The sequence below is a fragment of the Bacillus rossius genome, chromosome 1, assembly GCF_032445375.1.
Source record: "Bacillus rossius redtenbacheri isolate Brsri chromosome 1, Brsri_v3, whole genome shotgun sequence".
Taxonomy (NCBI): Eukaryota; Metazoa; Arthropoda; class Insecta; order Phasmatodea; family Bacillidae; genus Bacillus; species Bacillus rossius.
This window is the reverse complement of record NC_086330.1, coordinates 258,332,291-258,351,596: the sequence shown is the minus strand read 5'-3', so window position 1 is coordinate 258,351,596 and position 19,306 is coordinate 258,332,291. Positions and strand designations below refer to the sequence as shown.

At 39.2% G+C, this 19,306-nt stretch overlaps 1 protein-coding gene across 1 annotated transcript in view; it reads left to right on the top strand.

Annotated features, from left to right (window-relative positions):
* The window catches only part of LOC134527273 (cilia- and flagella-associated protein 36), a 53,789-nt gene that overhangs the window by 8,671 nt on the left and 25,812 nt on the right, over positions 1 to 19,306 (top strand). The window contains exons 4-5 of the mRNA XM_063359811.1: positions 1,360 to 1,559; positions 5,570 to 5,730. Coding sequence (XP_063215881.1) covers positions 1,360 to 1,559; positions 5,570 to 5,730 — 361 coding nt within the window. The remainder of the gene's footprint in view (positions 1 to 1,359; positions 1,560 to 5,569; positions 5,731 to 19,306) is intronic.

The window sequence follows — 19,306 nt, the reverse complement described above, 5'->3', positions numbered from 1 at the left end:
TGCAGTATCTACAGCTGTGAACTTCTGTGCAGCCGCATGCAACGAACCAGGATTCGTGTTAGCTTCTGCGACTAATGGTAGTTGCAAACTGAGATTTTCATTAGAAACGGACAATTAAACACGAATTTGAGTACTCCAACAGCGAAAGTTAATTTTCAATTATGGCCAAGTAGTTCTGCTATTTAACAACAGATGTCGTCACATGTTGCGTGGAGGTAGATATTATTTATTTTTCATGTGGGATGCGGGATTATCACTCACGATCGCAAGTGAAGGAGGGCTTCGCTAGACACCAAGGAGAAGGAAGTTTGACTTGCATGATAGTCATTCGTAGCCATCCCAAGTTATATAATTTGACTGAGTAATAATTTTTGTTTTTGAATCCCACCTGTAAAAATTAATTATTGTAGGTGCTGATTTAGTAATAGAAATTGACTAATTAAATGTAACTCTGAAAAATTGCATGTCTCATTAAGCAAAAAATAATTTCATACATATATTGAGTTCTCTGTAATAACCAGAAGCACCTGGACAACCTCAGCAGAAGTCTCACCAGGAATAACCAGGAACACACGGTGAAAATCAAGGGAAGTATCGCCACGAATGGCCAAAATAACTTGGAGATAACTAACAAAATATTGGAAGAAATAATCAGGAGCACGTGGAGAAAACTAACAAAATATTGAGATGAATAATCAAGAGTAAATAGGATAAAAATATCAAAACATTGGCAGGAATAATCAGCAGCACACGGAGAAAACTAAAGCACGTTTTCCTAATTCATGATCAGTGAATTAAAAAAAATTAAAAAATTAAATAAACAGCTTCTGTCACCTTGTGTATTTTTCCTTTGTTCAGAAAGGATATAGTTCTACAAAAAGCGTGAAACTTTTAACTTTTTCTGGGTTAGTTCTTACTCCATCTAAACTAAGTAACTAGTTCTGCTTTTCATCAAGATAAATGTCCACGTAAGTTAATAGTTTTTCTCTCCTGCTAAAAATCAATTACAAATTATAGAGTGGTATTTATTACAAGATGTATGACTAACCAACAATAAATCGATTTAATTAAGGTTTAAACTAAAAAAACTCTAGTAAAATCCTATACTCTATGAACGAAACTTAAGTAAATTAAATGGACACTCCTTAAAAAAGTGGACATAAAAGTGATATGACATGTACCTATAACCTCGACAATTTTATTAACATCATCCAAGGTGACAATATTTTTTGACAGTTATAATGGAAAATAATTAGTATACTCGTACTTTAATTTAAACTTGTACTTGAACTGGTACTTGAACTAGAACTTGTATGTTTACGTGTACGTGAACTCGCACCAACCGCGTGCGCGCCGCAGGCACTGTTCGAGCAGGTGTGGGCGGCCAACGACTACGAGGTGTTCCGGCGCATGATGGCGCAGAAGAACCTGGAGCTGCAGCTGCAGGCCCTCGAGCTGATCCAGCAGCGCTGCGGCGTGGTGCCCCAGTCGCTGCTGCCGCCCGACGGCGAGCCCCTGCAGTCCGAGCAGGAGCTGCAGCTCATGGAGCACGTCATCAGGTGGCCGCCCACTGGCTCGGCGAGCCACATTACTTAGATCTGTCGTTACTTGGAAACATCACAACTCATAAACACACAACGCCGAAACACACAACTTAGATACATCATAACTTTGAAGCCATAACTTAGAACGAGAACAACTTAAACACACTTCATAACTTAGAAAGTCATAACTTATAATTATCACAACTTAATAACCTCGACTTCGAACTGTCTCAACTTAGAAACCCACAATATTATAAACGCCATAACTTATCTATTCATAACTTAGTACTATCATTACTTAGAAGCAAATAACTTAGAAACACAGAACACCGAACCACACAACTTAGAAATGTCATAACTTAGAAAGCCATAACTTAGAACTGCAATAACTTAAAAAATTTTTTGTATATGTTTCTGAGTTGTATGTATCAAAGTTTTGACAGAAACCCACTGAGCACCCCTCGTTTAGACCGAGAAGATAACCATGCATGTCAGAATATCGGAGCATGTCTCAAGACTAATACGAACAAAATTAAGTACTACGTCATTATATCTTATGCATTTTTCTACACTGACTGGTTTTAAAACTAATATATATTTTTCAATTCAGTTAAGGACGATGCTACTGTTAACATACGAGTAGAAATTTTTTTTTGTAAAGTTAAACTTAAAATAGTTGGATAGATCCCAGAGTAAATTGAAGATGGAAAACAAAGAAACAATTAATCTAAATTGAATAACTTATCAGAAATATATATGTACATACAAATTGAAAATTTCTTATCTCCAATACCCAGATAAAGTTTAAATTTTTTATAATACATAAAAAATATTCAAAGCTATTTATATCCTATATAATTAATTGACTTTGATATTACTATAAGCTAAATGGCTGTTATAAATTTATACATGGAAATATTTTTGATAACATTATTACCTCCAGCACTATTCTCTTACGGTAATATGAAACACTAATAACAAGAAAACAGGTTATCGAGAAGGCTATTTATTACACATTCACGTCTTTTAACTTTAAATGAAATTTTAATATCTGAAAATCTTGTGGGCACTTTTTTTGCATAAAATGATCTCTGGTTAAACTGTAACGAACCATATATGATATTTTACAAATATTATAGTTATACATTCCATTATATACAAATCAATATTATATAATGATATAACTTTTCTGCGAGATGAAGACGCTGGAGGATATCCTCAAATCGTTAGTCCTCGTTCACAGTTCGATGCAAGGAACAACCATGTAACCAGTGTTGAACTATATTCTAGTCAATCACGCATCAGGAGCCAACTCTCAGTAAATTCATTGCACTAGTTCATAGAAAAATAACAATTTATTTGTTTGTTCTAGGCAATAAACATTAAAACATTTCTTGATGCCAATGAATTAGAGTCTGTGAATTTATGTAGCCACTCAAATATAGTTTCTCATTTCTTCTTAAAATGGTGCACACTTGATCAACAGTTGAAAAATTCAACATTTTCTTCTTGATAAATAATAGGTCTCAAATAGTACGTAATTATTCATGTACGAAATATAACTGACAGATATCAAGGAATTGCATTAAAAATAGATGATATCTGAAACATTTATCTTGCATAAAGTATTTCAAAATTTTGCTATAAAGAAAAATAGCAAGTGTTCATAAGTATTCTCAGATATCAAACCATTAATAATAAAATAATGACAATTCTTAGATGCAGAACATCCGAAGACCAATGACGAGATATACAGAGCACATAATCATATACAAAAACCCGGTCAAAGACCAACGACGAGGTAGACCAAGCACATTATCGAGGAGGCTGTCCTTGCCTAAACCAACGACATAATGGGCCAAGCACTTAATCATGTAAATAATCCCTGCCATATACCAATAACGAATTGAACCAAGTTCATCATCAGGTAGACTTTCCTTGCCTTGGAATGTCGTGCCACTGCCTGCAAGGTTACAGCTGTGAGAATGATTGGAAAGGAAGGGTGAAAAGGTTGCCTGGTAGTTTAGAAGGAAAAGTAATGCCATGCACCAGCTCACCGCGAGCATGAGAGAAAGGATGGTCAAGGGATGGGACGATCTATGTGGCTAAGGGCTCTCGAATGTGGCTGACTAACTTAAACAGGCTCGAGCCCAGTTTCAGGTTCCTGGGAAATCTTAATGTCTATAAAACTGAATTAACCTGACTGTAGGCAGCCAGGCATGCCTTTAAGTAAACACGACATTAAAGATTGCAGGCTAGTTTTACATTGTCCAATAACCAGATTACCTACCCCCTTCCTTTTTCCTTAATAAGTTATTGTATGGTCTTAATGACATTTAATGAATCCTGGGCTTGCTGGGACCTCTAGCTTCAGAAATTTCTTAGCCAGGATTTTAATTTTAAATAAAAGAGAGGGATAACTTATTGGGTATTGTCTGCTGAAAATTTAAAGTACTAATCCATTTTTGTTTAACAATTTATTTTATAGATACACAACCTCAAAAAGCTTTATTTTTTGCACACTAAAAAAAAAACACGCACTGCAATAACAAAAGGATTTTAAGTGCGACCTCAAAGCCCAAGTGCCTTTATTCCACAGAGTCTTTGAAAGGGCGAGAGAAGTGTCTCGATATCGCACAACTCTGTCAAAGACCCTGATCTATGATCCTTTAATGCAGGGAGGTCGGGCAGTGGTAAGAGGCCGTTCATTAATTACGTAAGGACGATTTTGGCAATTTTTTACTCACTCCCTCCATATAAGGACACATGATATTTTAGCTAGTTTCCCTTAAAAGCGTTAAGTAATTAAAAAAGCCATTAGAAAATCATTAGTTACACGAAAAAAGTTATTATTTGACATAAATCAAAGTTTTTTATTTTTAAAAATATTCATTAAGTCTTTCGAAAATGCCTATTATAATTAACAATAAGATTTGAAACAATCTCAAATTTGCGTCTCCATTTTTTTCCGTCCAGGGAAATTTCCTTTGTTGTAAAATATATCGTAAGAATGGTTTTAACCCCCATCATTTTACCAAGGTAAGGTCATGGTGATATATTTAACTCCCTTCCCTCTCGGGACTCTTGCGTAATTAATGAACGATCCTTAAGACACTTTACTCGCATTCCTGAGGACAGAGGTGTACCCAGTGGAAAAAAAGGAAAAAGGGTTAGGGTTTTGGGGGGGGGGGGGGGTATATTTCTCCCTCCCGAAATGAAATTCTGTGTACGCTCCTGCTAGAGAATATGATCCAGCGTTCGTAGTTTTTGTTTCCCATGGCAAGCGATGGAACAGTGTCTTACTACAGGATGCCCATGCAAGAATGTTTGAGTTTCAATTGTATATTATAACAGTTAAATTTAGACTACCTATTTAAACAAATCATTCATCAAATCGAAGGTAAACTAACCTTGTTTTTCTCATAAATGTTCAATATGTGCACCTTTAGTTATCCGGCACACATCAAACATAATGTCCAATTATTCCCACACTTTGGTTAACAAGTCCGGAGTAATGAAAGCAATAGGCTCATCAGTTCTGTGTCTCAAGCCTAGCAAATCATTAGGTAGCGGCGGAATGTAGACACGATCTTTTAAAAAGCTCGAAAGGAAAAAAAAATATTACATGGCTTTATGTCAGATGAACGTGGAGGCCAGCGTAACGAGCACTGTCGTCTCGACCATTATAACCAATCCTACGGTCAGGGACTTTGACATTCAACCACTCTCGTACAAAGAGATTCCAATGGGGAGATGCTCCATCCTGTTACCAAATAAAGTTTACAGGTTAACCCTCTACTAATCGCCATTTTACGTAGGTGGTGCTGCAAGCGAGAAAACAACAAAGTAGTATTCTCGCATGTTCTTATCTAAAACTGTTTTGTTTGCTCTTTAATTGTGAACTTGAGACCAACTCTCTACAATGCTTAGGACAGACAGTTAATACTGTTAAAACGTATAACTGGGACATTATTTTATGGACATGCTGTGTTTGTTTCTCTGATACCCCTGGCACGTGCTCCCAGGAGGTCCATAGAGGACTACGAGGCGAGCAGGGCGCAGCTGGACTCCAGCACGCTGCAGCTGGAGCAGTCCCTCGCCGCGGCTACCGGAGAGCACCAGCGCCTGGAGGCAGAGTGCAGGAGGGAGCGCGCGCTGCTGCACTCCGCCCTGCAGCACTCTCTCGGTAAGCTTCTGCCAGGGTCTGTCCCCACCCCTACCGTCCACGATTAAAAACAAACAAGCTATGATAGAATAATACAATTACTGCAACCTAGCTACATAAGTTTACAAAGAGATATTATTTTGGAAGGACTTTTTTATATCCTTAGTGGGCTAGGATAACGTATATCCTCACAATTATAGCCCGAAATTCCTCTCACAAAAAAACGGCGGGATTTAGTTTCTAATTAGTCTATATTTAATTCTAGTTTTAATGCGTGATTTTGTAAGCATTTGTTTATTACAAACTTGACATGAGTGTTTCATGTATTTAGTAACATTAATATATATGTATTTATGACTTGTTTTAAAGTATTCGTCAAATAATTAACTTAAAAAGAAAGTATTAACACAATTAAGTCCAATCTTCAGTTTTCCTTTCTCAAGCCAAATCATTGCTTAAATATCTGTGTGTAAACGTTGGGTTTCTAAAAGCCCATATTTACCCAGGATTTTAGTGTAGCAATAAATTTTATTTTAAAATTCAATTATAAAGAAAACTTACCCATAACAAATGACATAATGTTTAAACCGGACTCCCTCCTCCACAAAACCCTGGCTACGATCCTGGTGCATTATCCTCGCCAGAGATGAGGGAAGTACATCCACTAAGCAATAGGTCTGTCTTTTTACCATGGGAACGAACCCAAGAGGCGGTTGAGGTAAGCATTAAAGTGTAAGTACTGCTGTGGTAGCGATTTACCACACAGCACACACAGGGCCGGTGCAAGGTAAATTGGCGCCCTAGGCGAAAAACCTTAATGCCCGCCCCGCCCCCACCCCCCTCGCCGGACACCACAAAAAAAATTTTCCTTGCCTCAAAATACATCACGTAAGCCTAAGATTTTGTCAACAATCAAATGTAAGCAGGCTTGTGTTCTTTTTACTTTTTTACTTATTACAAATCATAAACAGGTCACCGTGGACTTTAAATAATTAATTATATCAATATAAACTTTCCAAACTGTTACAAAAACCCATTTTCATCTAGTTTCAATAATCGTTAAACATATTATATCAGCTGTTTTGTGTCGTGCTGCGCCGCCCCCAGCTACTTGGCGCCCTAGGCGGTTGCCTAGTTCGCCTATATGGACGCGCCGGCCCTGAGCACACATGATTCACATGTATTTTTTAATCAAGTTAATGATGCTTTTCTCATATTGTGTGCCGCATAGTTGTTGATATCTTTATAAACATTCTCAAATACAAAAGAAAAAGTGTTTTGGGATGGACATCTCTCTCAGGACCTACCGGCCCCTCCCTCGGTTTACAATTCCGTTAGGGCATACCCGAAGAGTAGATGGATGGATCTTTTACATGTTCAAATTTGGAGAAGCAAATCTCGGGCATGGGTACCGAGAACCTGGAAACAGATACGCCATTTCCAATCGCGGCATGGTTATGACAACTGATAAGCGACGTCGATAGATTGAGGAGACTCATCCCAACTTCGGCGCCACCGAAACCAGCTGCCATCTCACCATATACACCAGGTTACCGACGGTACTTGTCCTTACCGGGGTTCCAGGTAGTACCATCACGGGCCCTCACCTATCACCCAGTTGTTTGTGATCCAGCCGAGGGCATCTATCTCTACTAGCTGTGCAGGCTAATACCCGAGCATTAAGTAGCTCATCACTTTCACTCGTCAATGGAGCGGGGACTCCTCTGAGTGTGCTCCAAGCTTAAGAACTACCACTCCCACCACGAGTCCATCTCCAATTCTGATCCAGGGCCATTAGAGGAAACATCAGCAAAGAACTTTCACAGTAAGGGATCAGTCCCGTGGCACTCTTAATATTCAGGTAGAGTGCTGTCCCGGGCAGATTACCGGCGCGAGACCACCCTGACAGGATCAAGGAAGTCCTCGGATTGTATACCTTAGATTGTCCCCCACCCGAAGATTACAGACTGGCCAGGGTCCGGGTTGGCCTATGACCATGGATGTCCTCGATTACAAACCTCAGATTATACCCCACCCGAAGTTTACAGCCTTCCCAGGGCCTGGGTTGGCCAGGCCAGGGCGACCCCACCCACAGCAACAGTCCTTCGCTATTCCATACGCATCGCGGGCTCTTCACTGTGAGCCCGATGCCTTGAGACACCACCTAGGGTTTGGGGGTCCAAAACCCCCCGATAGGTTTTAGAATTGTCCATGGGCATAGCCGCCCGTCCATTTCCAAAAAAACCTACCAGAATGCTCGTTCCGACACACCGAGGGAGTCAGATGAGTGAGCACCCCCGGAATTGGCCATATCAGTTATGTCAAAACTGGTGCCACAAGAAGGCTATGGGTTGCCATAAGCGGGGAGGCTATATTTTTGCATCACACGCCAGTTATGGAGTCCTGGCGAGAGCATCACTCGGTTACTAGAACCGCCTACAGCTCCGACACATCACTGGTCAGCAATCATTCCCCATAGGAACCCAGGTTCCTTAGCCAGTTTTTTTGGGATGGGCAATTGATTTACAACCCAAAGGTCGGCATCATCCACCACTCCTCCCAAATATGCGCCCTTTAGGGTAAATTGGGAGTCAGCTTACATATCAGTTTAAAACTTCCAGAGCAAGTAAATTAAGACAGAACTGTAAATGGATTCCTCCCCCTTTTGATCGGGAAGGTGTTAGAGATTCAGCTATGACCAGAGGCTAGGGCTACCCATTCCAGCATAGTCACCACCTTAGCCCCTGCCTCACTCAGCTAATCAGACAGTTGGCTGTGTCCTTATCCCTTAGACCTTATCAGCACTGCTGGCACTTTCCCCGATCTCCCACATCACACTGAGACCCCTCAAAACACCCAGTGAACACGTGGTCCGGTTGAAGCCTATCCAACCTCTGCTAGCTGTCCAGGCTAGTACCGGAGCTGTGTCGTCGCTCACCATGTCGACTCCGCATAGGGCTAGAGAACCCTTGGAGTCTGCTCCAAGCGATTGGAGCACCACCACCAAGTACGAGTCCTACCCAATAAGAATCCGGGGCCTAGAGGAAACCTCAACGGGGAATATTTCCCTCTCTTATGGCTTCTTCCCGTACTACTACCAACTTGGTGTCTATATAGCATAAGACCATTCGCCAAAAAAAGTAGCAGCTAACCGACCGCCACTCTTCAGAGTCACTCCACTGGATGACCTCATCCCCTCATAATGTGAAGGCAAGCTCAGTATGCTAAATTGCTCAAATGTTTAATTCATTAATCTCCGCAGATGAAAGGAGAGCACCTGACTTGATTCTCTGGACAACAGTCACAATAGCTAGACCGACATTAGCAACACTAATGCAGAAATTACTTTGTGCAACTTCTTGTTACACGATCGCACATGACTGGGCGTGGAAGTAACTGGCGTAGCTAGGGAAGAGGCGGCGAGTGATAGTACCCATCTTGGCAAAGCAAGGGGCGGCGCGAGCCAGTAACTAGTGTGGCGAGGCAAGTGGCGGAGAGTGCCAGTAATTAGCATAACGAGGCAAAGGGCGGCAGGTGCCAGTAACTAGCGTGGCAAAGCAAGAAGCGGAGAGTGGAAGTAACTAGCGTGGCCCGGCAAAGGGCAGTGAGTCCAGTAACTAGTGTGGCTGGGCAAGGAACAGCATGTGCCATTAACTGGCCTGGCGACGCAAGTAGCGGTGAGTGTCAGTAACTAGTGTAGCCGATGCAATAGGCGGCGAGTGTCATTAACTAGCATGGTGAGGCAAGTGTTGGAGAGTCCCATTAACTAGTGTTGCGAGCAGGGGCGGCGAGTGCTAGTAATTATTTTGGCGAGGCAATTTGATCAAATGACAGAAACTATCGTGGCGAGGAATGAGGTGGCGAGTGCCACATTACTAGTATGGCTTGGTAGTGGCTAAGAGTTCGAGTAACTAGAAAGGCATGGCAAAGGGCGGCGATTGCTAGTAAAGGCGTGGCGAATCTCTGGGTGGCGAGTGCCAGTAACTTGCGTGGCGTGGCAAGTAGCGGAGAGTGCCAGTAACTAGCGTAACGAGGCAAAGGGCGGCAGGTGTCAGTAACTATCGTGGCGAGGCCAGGGGTAGCGAGTGCCTGGCTAGGGGCGGAGAGTGCTAGTAAATAGAATGGTAAAGCAAGGGGCGGTGAGAGATAGTAGCTATTGTGACTCGGCAAGGGGCGGTGATTGCTAGTAATTAGCGTGTCGAAGTAACGTGCGGCGAGTGCCAGTTACTAGCATTGGTTGGCAAGGGGCAGCGAGTGCCAATAACTAAAGCCGCGAAGCTATGTGTGGCGAGTGCCAGTAATATACGTGGCGAGGCAAGGGGCTTCGAGTGCCATTATCAAGCGTAGCTAAGGAAATGGTGGCGAGTGCCAGTAGGGGAGACTGGGGCTAGTTGTTACAATTTTAGAATATTTATTAATTGATCAGTAATAAATACTGATATAACTATGATATTTAGTGTACATATTAACTTTACGTCTCTTCTTTAAACTTGATAATATAAATTTGTATACAAAATGTTTTTGAGTGGAAAAAAGTCAGTTTTTTTTCCTTTTATGCAATTTTTAACAACATGCCCCAGAGCGAGGTTAGTTGTTACACAGAAGGGGCACATTCTTACACCAACAAAAAAAATGCTGAAAGTGCAAAATGGCATGTTACTTTCTTAAGAAGTTAACATTAAAAGTATTCACTAATGCATTGAATGTAGTACTTTAAAAAAAACGATAATATGATTGCCTGTTCTTCAATTATTTCTTCGTACATAAGATATGGAAAATTTAAAATAGCGAAAAACCGCCAACTTTGATAATGATAGGCCTACCGTTAAAATATTTTCAATGAGTTATAACAAACCACTTTTTAATTGAAGCTAAATAATTGTTACCTTCTAATTTGAATCACTGAAATCAATGTCTTCATCAGCTTCGCAGTTGCTGCACTTGTAGAAGGCGTTCTGTTTAGCACAATTAAAGTGTGCCCACAAAAGACACTTTTTACACTGGACCCAGTCCTCTCCTGACTTCCGCTCTGACCAAGGTCCTTGGCATTCTATGCAAAAATAGTCATCATCTTTTTCTGACGATGTGGATCTTCTAGGTCTCTTTTTCAGTTATTTTAAGTTTTCTATTCGTCTTCCTAATATTTCTGCGTAGAAAATCGGACTTCCGAGATTCCTTGAGGGCTGTCTTCTTGTTTACAGTCTCCAGTTTTCTTCTTTTTCTATCTTCTCTTTCAAATTCCTCGTTATGAAGAGCTTCTTTGACTGGAGTTGACGTCAGGATCAAAGATTTCCTCATTTTTCTATTTCTTGCTTTTCCCTTTCTGTCGCCTGCTTTAGGATAAGGCCGTATGTCCTGAAGTGTGATGTGTGCTCTGTTTTCTTTCAATTCCTTTTCTTTTGTGTCTTTTGGTTGACTAGGGCCGGGCTTGTTCCACAAATTTTCAGGTAGGCTAAGTTCAGAAGATAACTTTATCCCTGTTCCCGTTGAATATGGTAGGCATGATTGCGTTATTCCTAAGGCCATCATTTCAATGCTGGAAGTTGTGTTTAAGGATGCTTGGTCGTTATCATTTGAACCAGTTAGATCAGGAATGTTAGGTGAAGTGAGGTCATTTCCAGGTTGTAATGGGCGGTCAGTTACCACAGAGGGAAGGAATTCGTCGTCACCAAATATTTCCCTGTTAAAAGGCCAAATTCCTGTTGCCTGGAACTTCGCTTGAATGTTTCCTGGTGTACCAGCTAAGGGCAAAGCTTCTTTCACAATTGCTGGAATGTTGTAAATACTCGTCGTTTTTGCTGGATTCGATTTCATCCAGGAGTCACAAAATGAATTGTAGAAACGTTTGAAGGGTCCATAGACAGACCTGTCCAATGGCTGTAGCCGGTTGATTGTGTGTGGAGGAAATGAAAGCATAACAACTCCGTTAGACTTACAAAAGTCAATAACTTCCACTGAAAGATGTGCAATTAGTTGTCTAGTAAAAGTAAGACGGGTTGTTCAGTTGTGCAACGTGTGTGCTTAACAAAGTGCTTAACGAATTTCAAGAACTCTTGTTTTGTAATCCATCCACTGTCTGTGCTTTCGCCTACAGAACCAACAGGACCATTAGCTACAGCTATCTTACTCTGTAAAATTTTCTCGGGAATATAAACATTGGAGGAACTGAATTCCCATTTGCACTGACTGTGAATACCATTGTTACTAACTGTCCTCGTTCTGCCGAAGTAATGGCACCAACTTGTTTACTGCCTTTAACAGCAATAATTTTGCTAGGACGCTGAACGGTCATCACGCCGGTTTCATCAACATTCCATACGTCTTTTGCTTCTAAATTATACTTTTCTAAAATGTGTGCTATATTATTCTGGAACTCGTTCACTGTGTGCCTATTGAAGCTTGTTGCTCTCCCAAGACTTGTTGCCTGTGGTGTGCGAATGGAAAGTCCTGGATGTATTTTCAAGAAACCTTGAAGCCAATCAACGGAGGCCATGGCGACCTCCGACCAATTGTGAGGGACAGATATGTTGTTTGCTACAGCATATTCAAATGCTAGGGCTCTAACATCCTTGGTAGTCAAACCGAAAAGTATTTTAGAACTATATGTAATTTAATCAACTAACTCAATTTCTGTTTCTTCTGAGAAAATCTGTCGCGGTTTAGTATAACCCATTTGAATTGGCGTCGCTGGTTTACCACACATCTTCTTTTGCTTTTGAAGAAATCGCTGAAGAGTCATAAAATTTATTCCATGTGAAGCTGCAGCTTTCCTGATAGAAAGGTTTTTGGTCTTAACGTCTAATGCAGCTGCTTCAAAGATTTCTATCTTGGTGTTTCCTCTCTCTGTCTTTTTACGACGTGTACGAACCATCTTTCCTGTAAATAAAACATATTGATAAAGCCTAAACTGGTTATTTAAATCTTAAAAAGCTGGTAGGCGTTATTTTATACGACTTAGACCTGCATGATAAATTAAACAGTAATAGGCATATTGACGAAGTGTGGGCGTGTTACAAGGAAAGCTCTGTTCTGCGACATCGTTATGAAGCAGAGGGAGTATCAGTCAGTATTTTAAATTTGAGTTTAATTATAAAAATTTTGACAACATTCAGGCCTATTTTAATTTAATTTTTATTTTACTTTGTGGAAACTTTCGTGGTAGATAATTGATTTACATAGGACAGCCACATATTACATACCTACCTAAAGTAGGCTAATAGCAGACAAACACTTATAATGACAGAATCTTTGTTAATAAAGCATATTCTATGCTTCAACGAAGTTAAATGTTCAGAAAGTAATTTAAAAAAAGCGAGGCCTATATAATTTTAATATGACGACTGACTCTTCCTCTTAGCGTCTCGACTACAGCAAGGTTGAGTCTCAATTTATATTTAAGGAACTCAAACTGATAATCACATAAACAGACAGTCAATAAGCCTATTTGGTAATACACATCCCATCTCATCACCATAAATAATCACTTAGATATTCATGGTATAAAATAATTTGCAACAGAAGAGACATTTGCTAAATATACTACGTTGAAATGAACATGTAAAGTGTTATCACAGAAATATACATAAGTTACAGGTGTGAAACTATAAGAACAGTTTAAATGTGCGTGGCAGAAGGTTGCTGATATTCACCCTGAAATGTTTTTTCTCATAATAGGCTGTATAATAAAATAGTAGTGAAAAGAACGTAATATACCTTCACTCAAATAATTTTACAAGTGTAGAGACCACATCAGGCCTATTATAGAGCTAACACTAGCGTGTACAGAAATATATAAATGCATTATTGGAATAGGAGCATGTTGTTACAGTGAGGGGCACGTTGTTACAGTGTAACAACGTGCCCCAAAAATAATGTTACAACTAGCCCCAAGAGCAGCCATTTTATGTTTCGGTTTAGACTAGACATACTACATTGGGTAAAAATACAATGAGAGCTACTATCGAAAGCTAATATCTACAGAGTCCCAGTACATGTGCAATAAATGACTTACCAGGATTTATCTTCAAGTATCAGACGATGAAAAAAAAAAAACCCCTGCCTAAACACAAAGGAAAAACACACTTTTGCCTGTAATCCGAGAAACACGCGCCCGATAGCGTTGTTACTCACACACGATGTGGAGTGCGGAAGGCTGGTTAGCAGGCGTTAACAAGGACGTGCTGCTCACTGTGGGCATCCCGTGAACTACATTGTATCAACGTGCCCCTGTAACAACTAGCCCCAGTATCCCCTATCTAGCATGGCGTGGCAAGAGGCGGTGAGTACTAGTAACTAGCGTTTGGCGGCAACTAGCGGTGTGTTCCAGTAACTAGCGAGGCGCGGCAAGGGTCGGCGATTTCCAGTAAAGGCATTGCGGGCTTGGGGTGGCTAATGCCAGTAACTAGCGTAGCGTGGCAAGCGTCAGCGTGTGGCAGTAACTACCAGGACAAGGCAAGGGGTGGCGAGTTTCAGTAACTAGCGTGGCGAGGCTAGTGTAGGCGAGTGCCAGTAACTTGCTTGTTGGGGCAAAGTGTTACGCGTGCCAGTAAATGCGTGGCGAGGCATAGGGCGGCGAGAGCCTGTAACTAGCGTGGTGCGGCAAGGGGAGAGAGTTTCAGTTACTAGCATGGCTGTCATGGGGTCGATTTCCTATATCTAGCATTCCGTTGAAAGGGGCGGCAAGTGCTAGTAACTAGCGTGGCAAAGCAATGGACGGCAAGTACCAGTAACTAGCAATGCGTAGCAAGTGGTGGCGATTGCCAGTAGCTAGCGTGGCAAAGCAAAGGTGGCGAGTGGCAGTAACTTGCATGGCGAGGCATGAGGTGGCGTTTGCTAGTAACTAGCGTGGCGAGGCGAGGTTTCAGTAACTAAAGTGTGTTGGCAAAGGGCGGTGAGTGTTAGTAACTAGCGTGTCGAATTAACGTGCGGCGAGTGCCAGTAACTATGTGGCGTGGACAGGGGCTTGGCTATGCAATGGGCGGCGAATGTACAGATAATATTTTTCAGACCATATTGTGTGAGTAATAAAGCCTATTGCAGCGTTGTCAGCTATTGTGTGGCTAAGTGTATTATTTTCCACTTTATAACCTTTTATTCTCGATAACCTTCTACTGATTGGATTTCACTAAATAATTTATAATATTAAGCTGTTCAATATGTTAATACGGTATTATGAAGTATAGAATTTATTCCTATTTCAAACATTTTTCTCAGTCCTAAATTAATCATAAATAAAAACACCCAATTACTTTAACAAGAGAACACAATGTTTATAATATGCACCTGATCGTTATAATAATATGCCAGCCACAATCCTTACCATTATCTTGAAAATTATTAAATAATTGCAAGTATTAAAAAAAAAATACTGTGACAGTGTAGGTTGCCGAGAAAATATGAATTTGAAAAACACAAGGAAAATAAAACGAATTGGCGAGAACATTTAATTTCAAATAAAATAACTGATTTTATTAGTTATGAACTTATGTAATCTGACAAACATTTACAGCAAAAAAGTGAGCTAGTCTTTTAGTATTTACCAATAAAGTGTACCATATAACATAGGCCACAAGAAAGTTCATGTTTTATCATGTTGCAAATAAATATAATACGAAATTCGGCTTAGAAAAAAAATTAAACTTAGAGATCTTTAAAATAAAGCCGAGCATGATAAATATAGGCAAAAAACGTGTTTTGAACTACATTTCTGAACGCAAATCACACCCGCCACTAGTTTTCGCTGCCAGAATCGTAAAAGTGGCTACGATGACTATCGAACCATTCGAGATGCAGACGGAAATTCTAAATTATTATGAAACGGCTCTGATAAAAGTAAAATGTTTGCAAAAAAATACAAAACCTCGGCTTTGAAACTGATTTTCAACCAAACATTTAATTAAAATATTGCCCATTTTGTTAAAACTTACTAAACAGTATAGAGCAGGAACTTACCGTTCGATTAGTCTTTGTAAGCTGTATTTAAAGATGTGGTTTACTCTTTCACAAGTGCTCTGTAGTGTTCTTGAAATGCGATTTCTAAGTCAAGTAGTCTTTTCCGTATGATTTTGTTAATTGCAAATCATAAAATTTTAGGACTACTACAGCAAATATCGACCATTAATATTTCACACCACCCTTACAATACAATGCAATACAATTACAATACCTACAATATTCAGTAAAGTTTGTTGTAATACATTGTTAATTAAACAAGTATAGCTTATTTGCAAAACTTAAATTATTGATTTATCAATAATTGTTTACACAATTATTACTTTTTATGAATTCACAGTCACAATTAAGTATTATTATGTTTATTAATAACCGAAGTCGGATTTTTGGATAGAAATAAAACTGTTTATTTTGTGAGAGTGCAAGCTTAAAGACCTTACAAAAATTATTTGCAAATTATGTAGAGTTACAAAAATATTTCAGGCCTGTTAACAAAAATACTTTACTGTGTACTAAAACCCTTGTACCTGGTATCAAAGTGGTTTAATGTATGAATGATACCCTTATCTCCTGCCATTGCACATGGTCGAGACTCAGGAACTCCTGCCGATATTTAACTGCAGATTTCTACAGTCATGGATTTAGAGCAATATTAAAGCTTCCTGTGTTTTGTATTGTGCTAGTTGTAGCAGCAGGGCTTGATGTGGAGGATGCACACTATTATCACTTGACAGATAGTTTGGGACCAGAGACCGGGGATAACAATAATTGTGTTCTCCTGCCCCTCATATTCCGGTGACATAGCTTAAAGCTCATCCAAGAAAAATGTCTATCGAATGCGTAGTGTACGGTTACATGGTACCGCGTACAGCAACATAAGACTACTTATTAATTGTTTTATTACCATATATATATTTCTTTATTAGTAATGATACTATGTTGTTGTTTAACCCTCTTATATAATATGTCTGACCTTCAAACTACGGAACTGTCATGCTACAGCTTAGCATTCATAAACATTGAACTGACTATACTACCATCAAACCTAACCTGATTCAATATTTAACTCATTGTTGTAACTTCACTTCTGTTATTTATTGTAATTTTTGTCTCACCACAGATATCTTATATTTAATTGTGTTTCCATATTGTTTTGATGTGATTATTAATCACCAACATGATTTTGTCTGTTCTTGGCTGCAGTGTTTACAGCCGCAGGCTATCTTGTGTAATAGCATACCGCCGTGGGCGGAAATGCGTCCGTGAATTATGTCATGAAAAAAAAGTAAGAATAAGCGTCTCTTCGTCAGGGCCTATCCCGACGCCGGCCTTATCTAAATTAGCATATTTTTCATAATCTTATAAAATAAAGTAAATTCAGTGTCTTGATATTAATTTGTATTGTGGTAGCTATAGTCCGGCAGAAATTGGCCGTTTTTTGCATGAAGTGAAATTTGGAGTCTATAGTTCTGTTTTAGGTGTCAAATGAAAGATATAAGTGTCTTGTAACAAAAAATGCTGGGTGACATCCGCTATCTGTTGAGCATTTTAAGATATTCAAAATGGTGGCCAATAGGGTGTAATATGTTCAGAACTTGTAATCAAATTATATGAATGTCAAATTTGGTATCAAAATATATGTTTTAGGGGCACTGAATCGAAATACAAGCCTATACATTATGTAAAAATAAAAAAAACTAGCAGATAAGCAACATATTTGCGAAAATAAATGTATACAATTTCGTAATTCCTCAATTTATATTTGTGTTGTTAAAATTTTTTTGTATAAATAAATATGTTTAGTGGCTCCATACTTGAAACTTGGCTGTACATCATATTTCAGGGGAAGAAACTTGAAAAAGTGTGATTCATAAATTCTACAGCTAAAAAAAAAAAAACATTAGTGATATACTTAATAATATTCTCACAAACATGTTATGTCTTTCAGATATTACATTAATGAATAGGATATTGAATTATTGAACAAGATTTAAATAACTTAGATATATCATCGGTCATATACCTAAAGGTATTCTCACAACAAAGAAATTAACAAATACATATTATGACTATAAGACCATTAAAACATATATATACTACGCAAGTATATTCTTACAATAACTTAAGACGGGTTATTGCATTCCAAATCTCTGCAGGCACAGAATAATTTGCAAGTAAGTCTTGAAGAATAGCAACTACACTTTGAAGATTTGCAAGGAGTCAGTTTTGTACAGCCACATTTCACCAGCTTCAAAATAGATTCAAGGGCGTAAGCAATCCCGCCTGGAACTGCAACAGGAAAGAGTGATTTGTTCGCCACATCCTTTGACCAGCCATATTCTACTGGATCTAAGGTTGTAAGTTCAGGTTTGTTTGCTGATCGCCAGATAAAAGCTTGAAAATGTGCTCGTTTTACATTTTCAAGAAATGATGCAGCAGTTGGGGGAAGTGTACGAAGGTTTGGAGCAGTGACAGAACCTGTACTAGTTTTCCTCGCCCAAACTTTTACACGGGTTTCTGACATTGTTTTACATCCACGTTGACTATGGCACGCCGATATGAAGCTTGTTGCCCGATATGTACCATTATTCATTTCTGCTCTCTCATCTGCAAGCAAGGAGAGCGATAACCCTGATCGAAGTACCTTTACAACTTTGCCTTTACCTATCCCAAAGTAGTACGCCACAGTGTCTCTTCCCGAAAGTGCATGAGCAGCTTAAAGTTCTGAAATAATTGAAGAATGTTTTTTTACTGTTTCTCCAATATCCACAACAGTCCTTTCTTGTACTGGTGATACCACACTCTAAAAAAAAGTTGTACTTTTACAAGGGAAATTCTTGGAAACCCTGTTGCCAAGGATATTTCTTGCAAAACTACAAGGCAGAGCCTTGCAAAATCGCACATGGTACAAAGCTCTGACTTGTAGTTTTACAAGTAATATCATTGGCAACAGGGTTTCCAAGGATTTTTCTTGTAAAATATACTAAAATTTCTTTCAGTGAATTAACACGCACTATGCCTAAGGCCATTTGCAGATTAGTTGGGAAGTTTTATTTTTGTACTTGTAACAATATTACCAATCAAAACTGAAAGCAGTGAATTGTCCAGTTTTTCAGAAATACTACATAGCAACTTCATTAGAGTGTTACTGACTTGCTCTAAAGCAATGTCTATATTGATGGTACTTCTGTAATTCGTACTTTTCTTTGGAAGTGATTGTATTTCTGTTGTTATTGTTTTGCTTACCATTGAAATGGCATTTTCAATATCAACTTCTTCGCTGTCCACAAATTTTAGAACTTGTCTTGCTGTACTTTTAAAAATAATAATGTTGGCAACACCCGGAGAACTGAGGACAACAATATCACTTCCAACTTTCGCTTATATTGCTTTGGTTAGATGTTTTCTTGAGAGTTCACTCCCTGGTATATTGCTGGTATATTTCATACAGTTCTACATATGTCCACATTTTTGATCTGTTACTAGTCACTTCATTGATGACAAGATCTAATGCCGCATCATTTTAACCTTCACTGGTTTCTGTCCTTGTAGCCAATTTAATAGATTTTGGTGACAAAGTTTGATCTACTGTTAACATGATATCTTGCATCTGCAGCATGAAGGTCACTCAGTGATCCCAAAACAC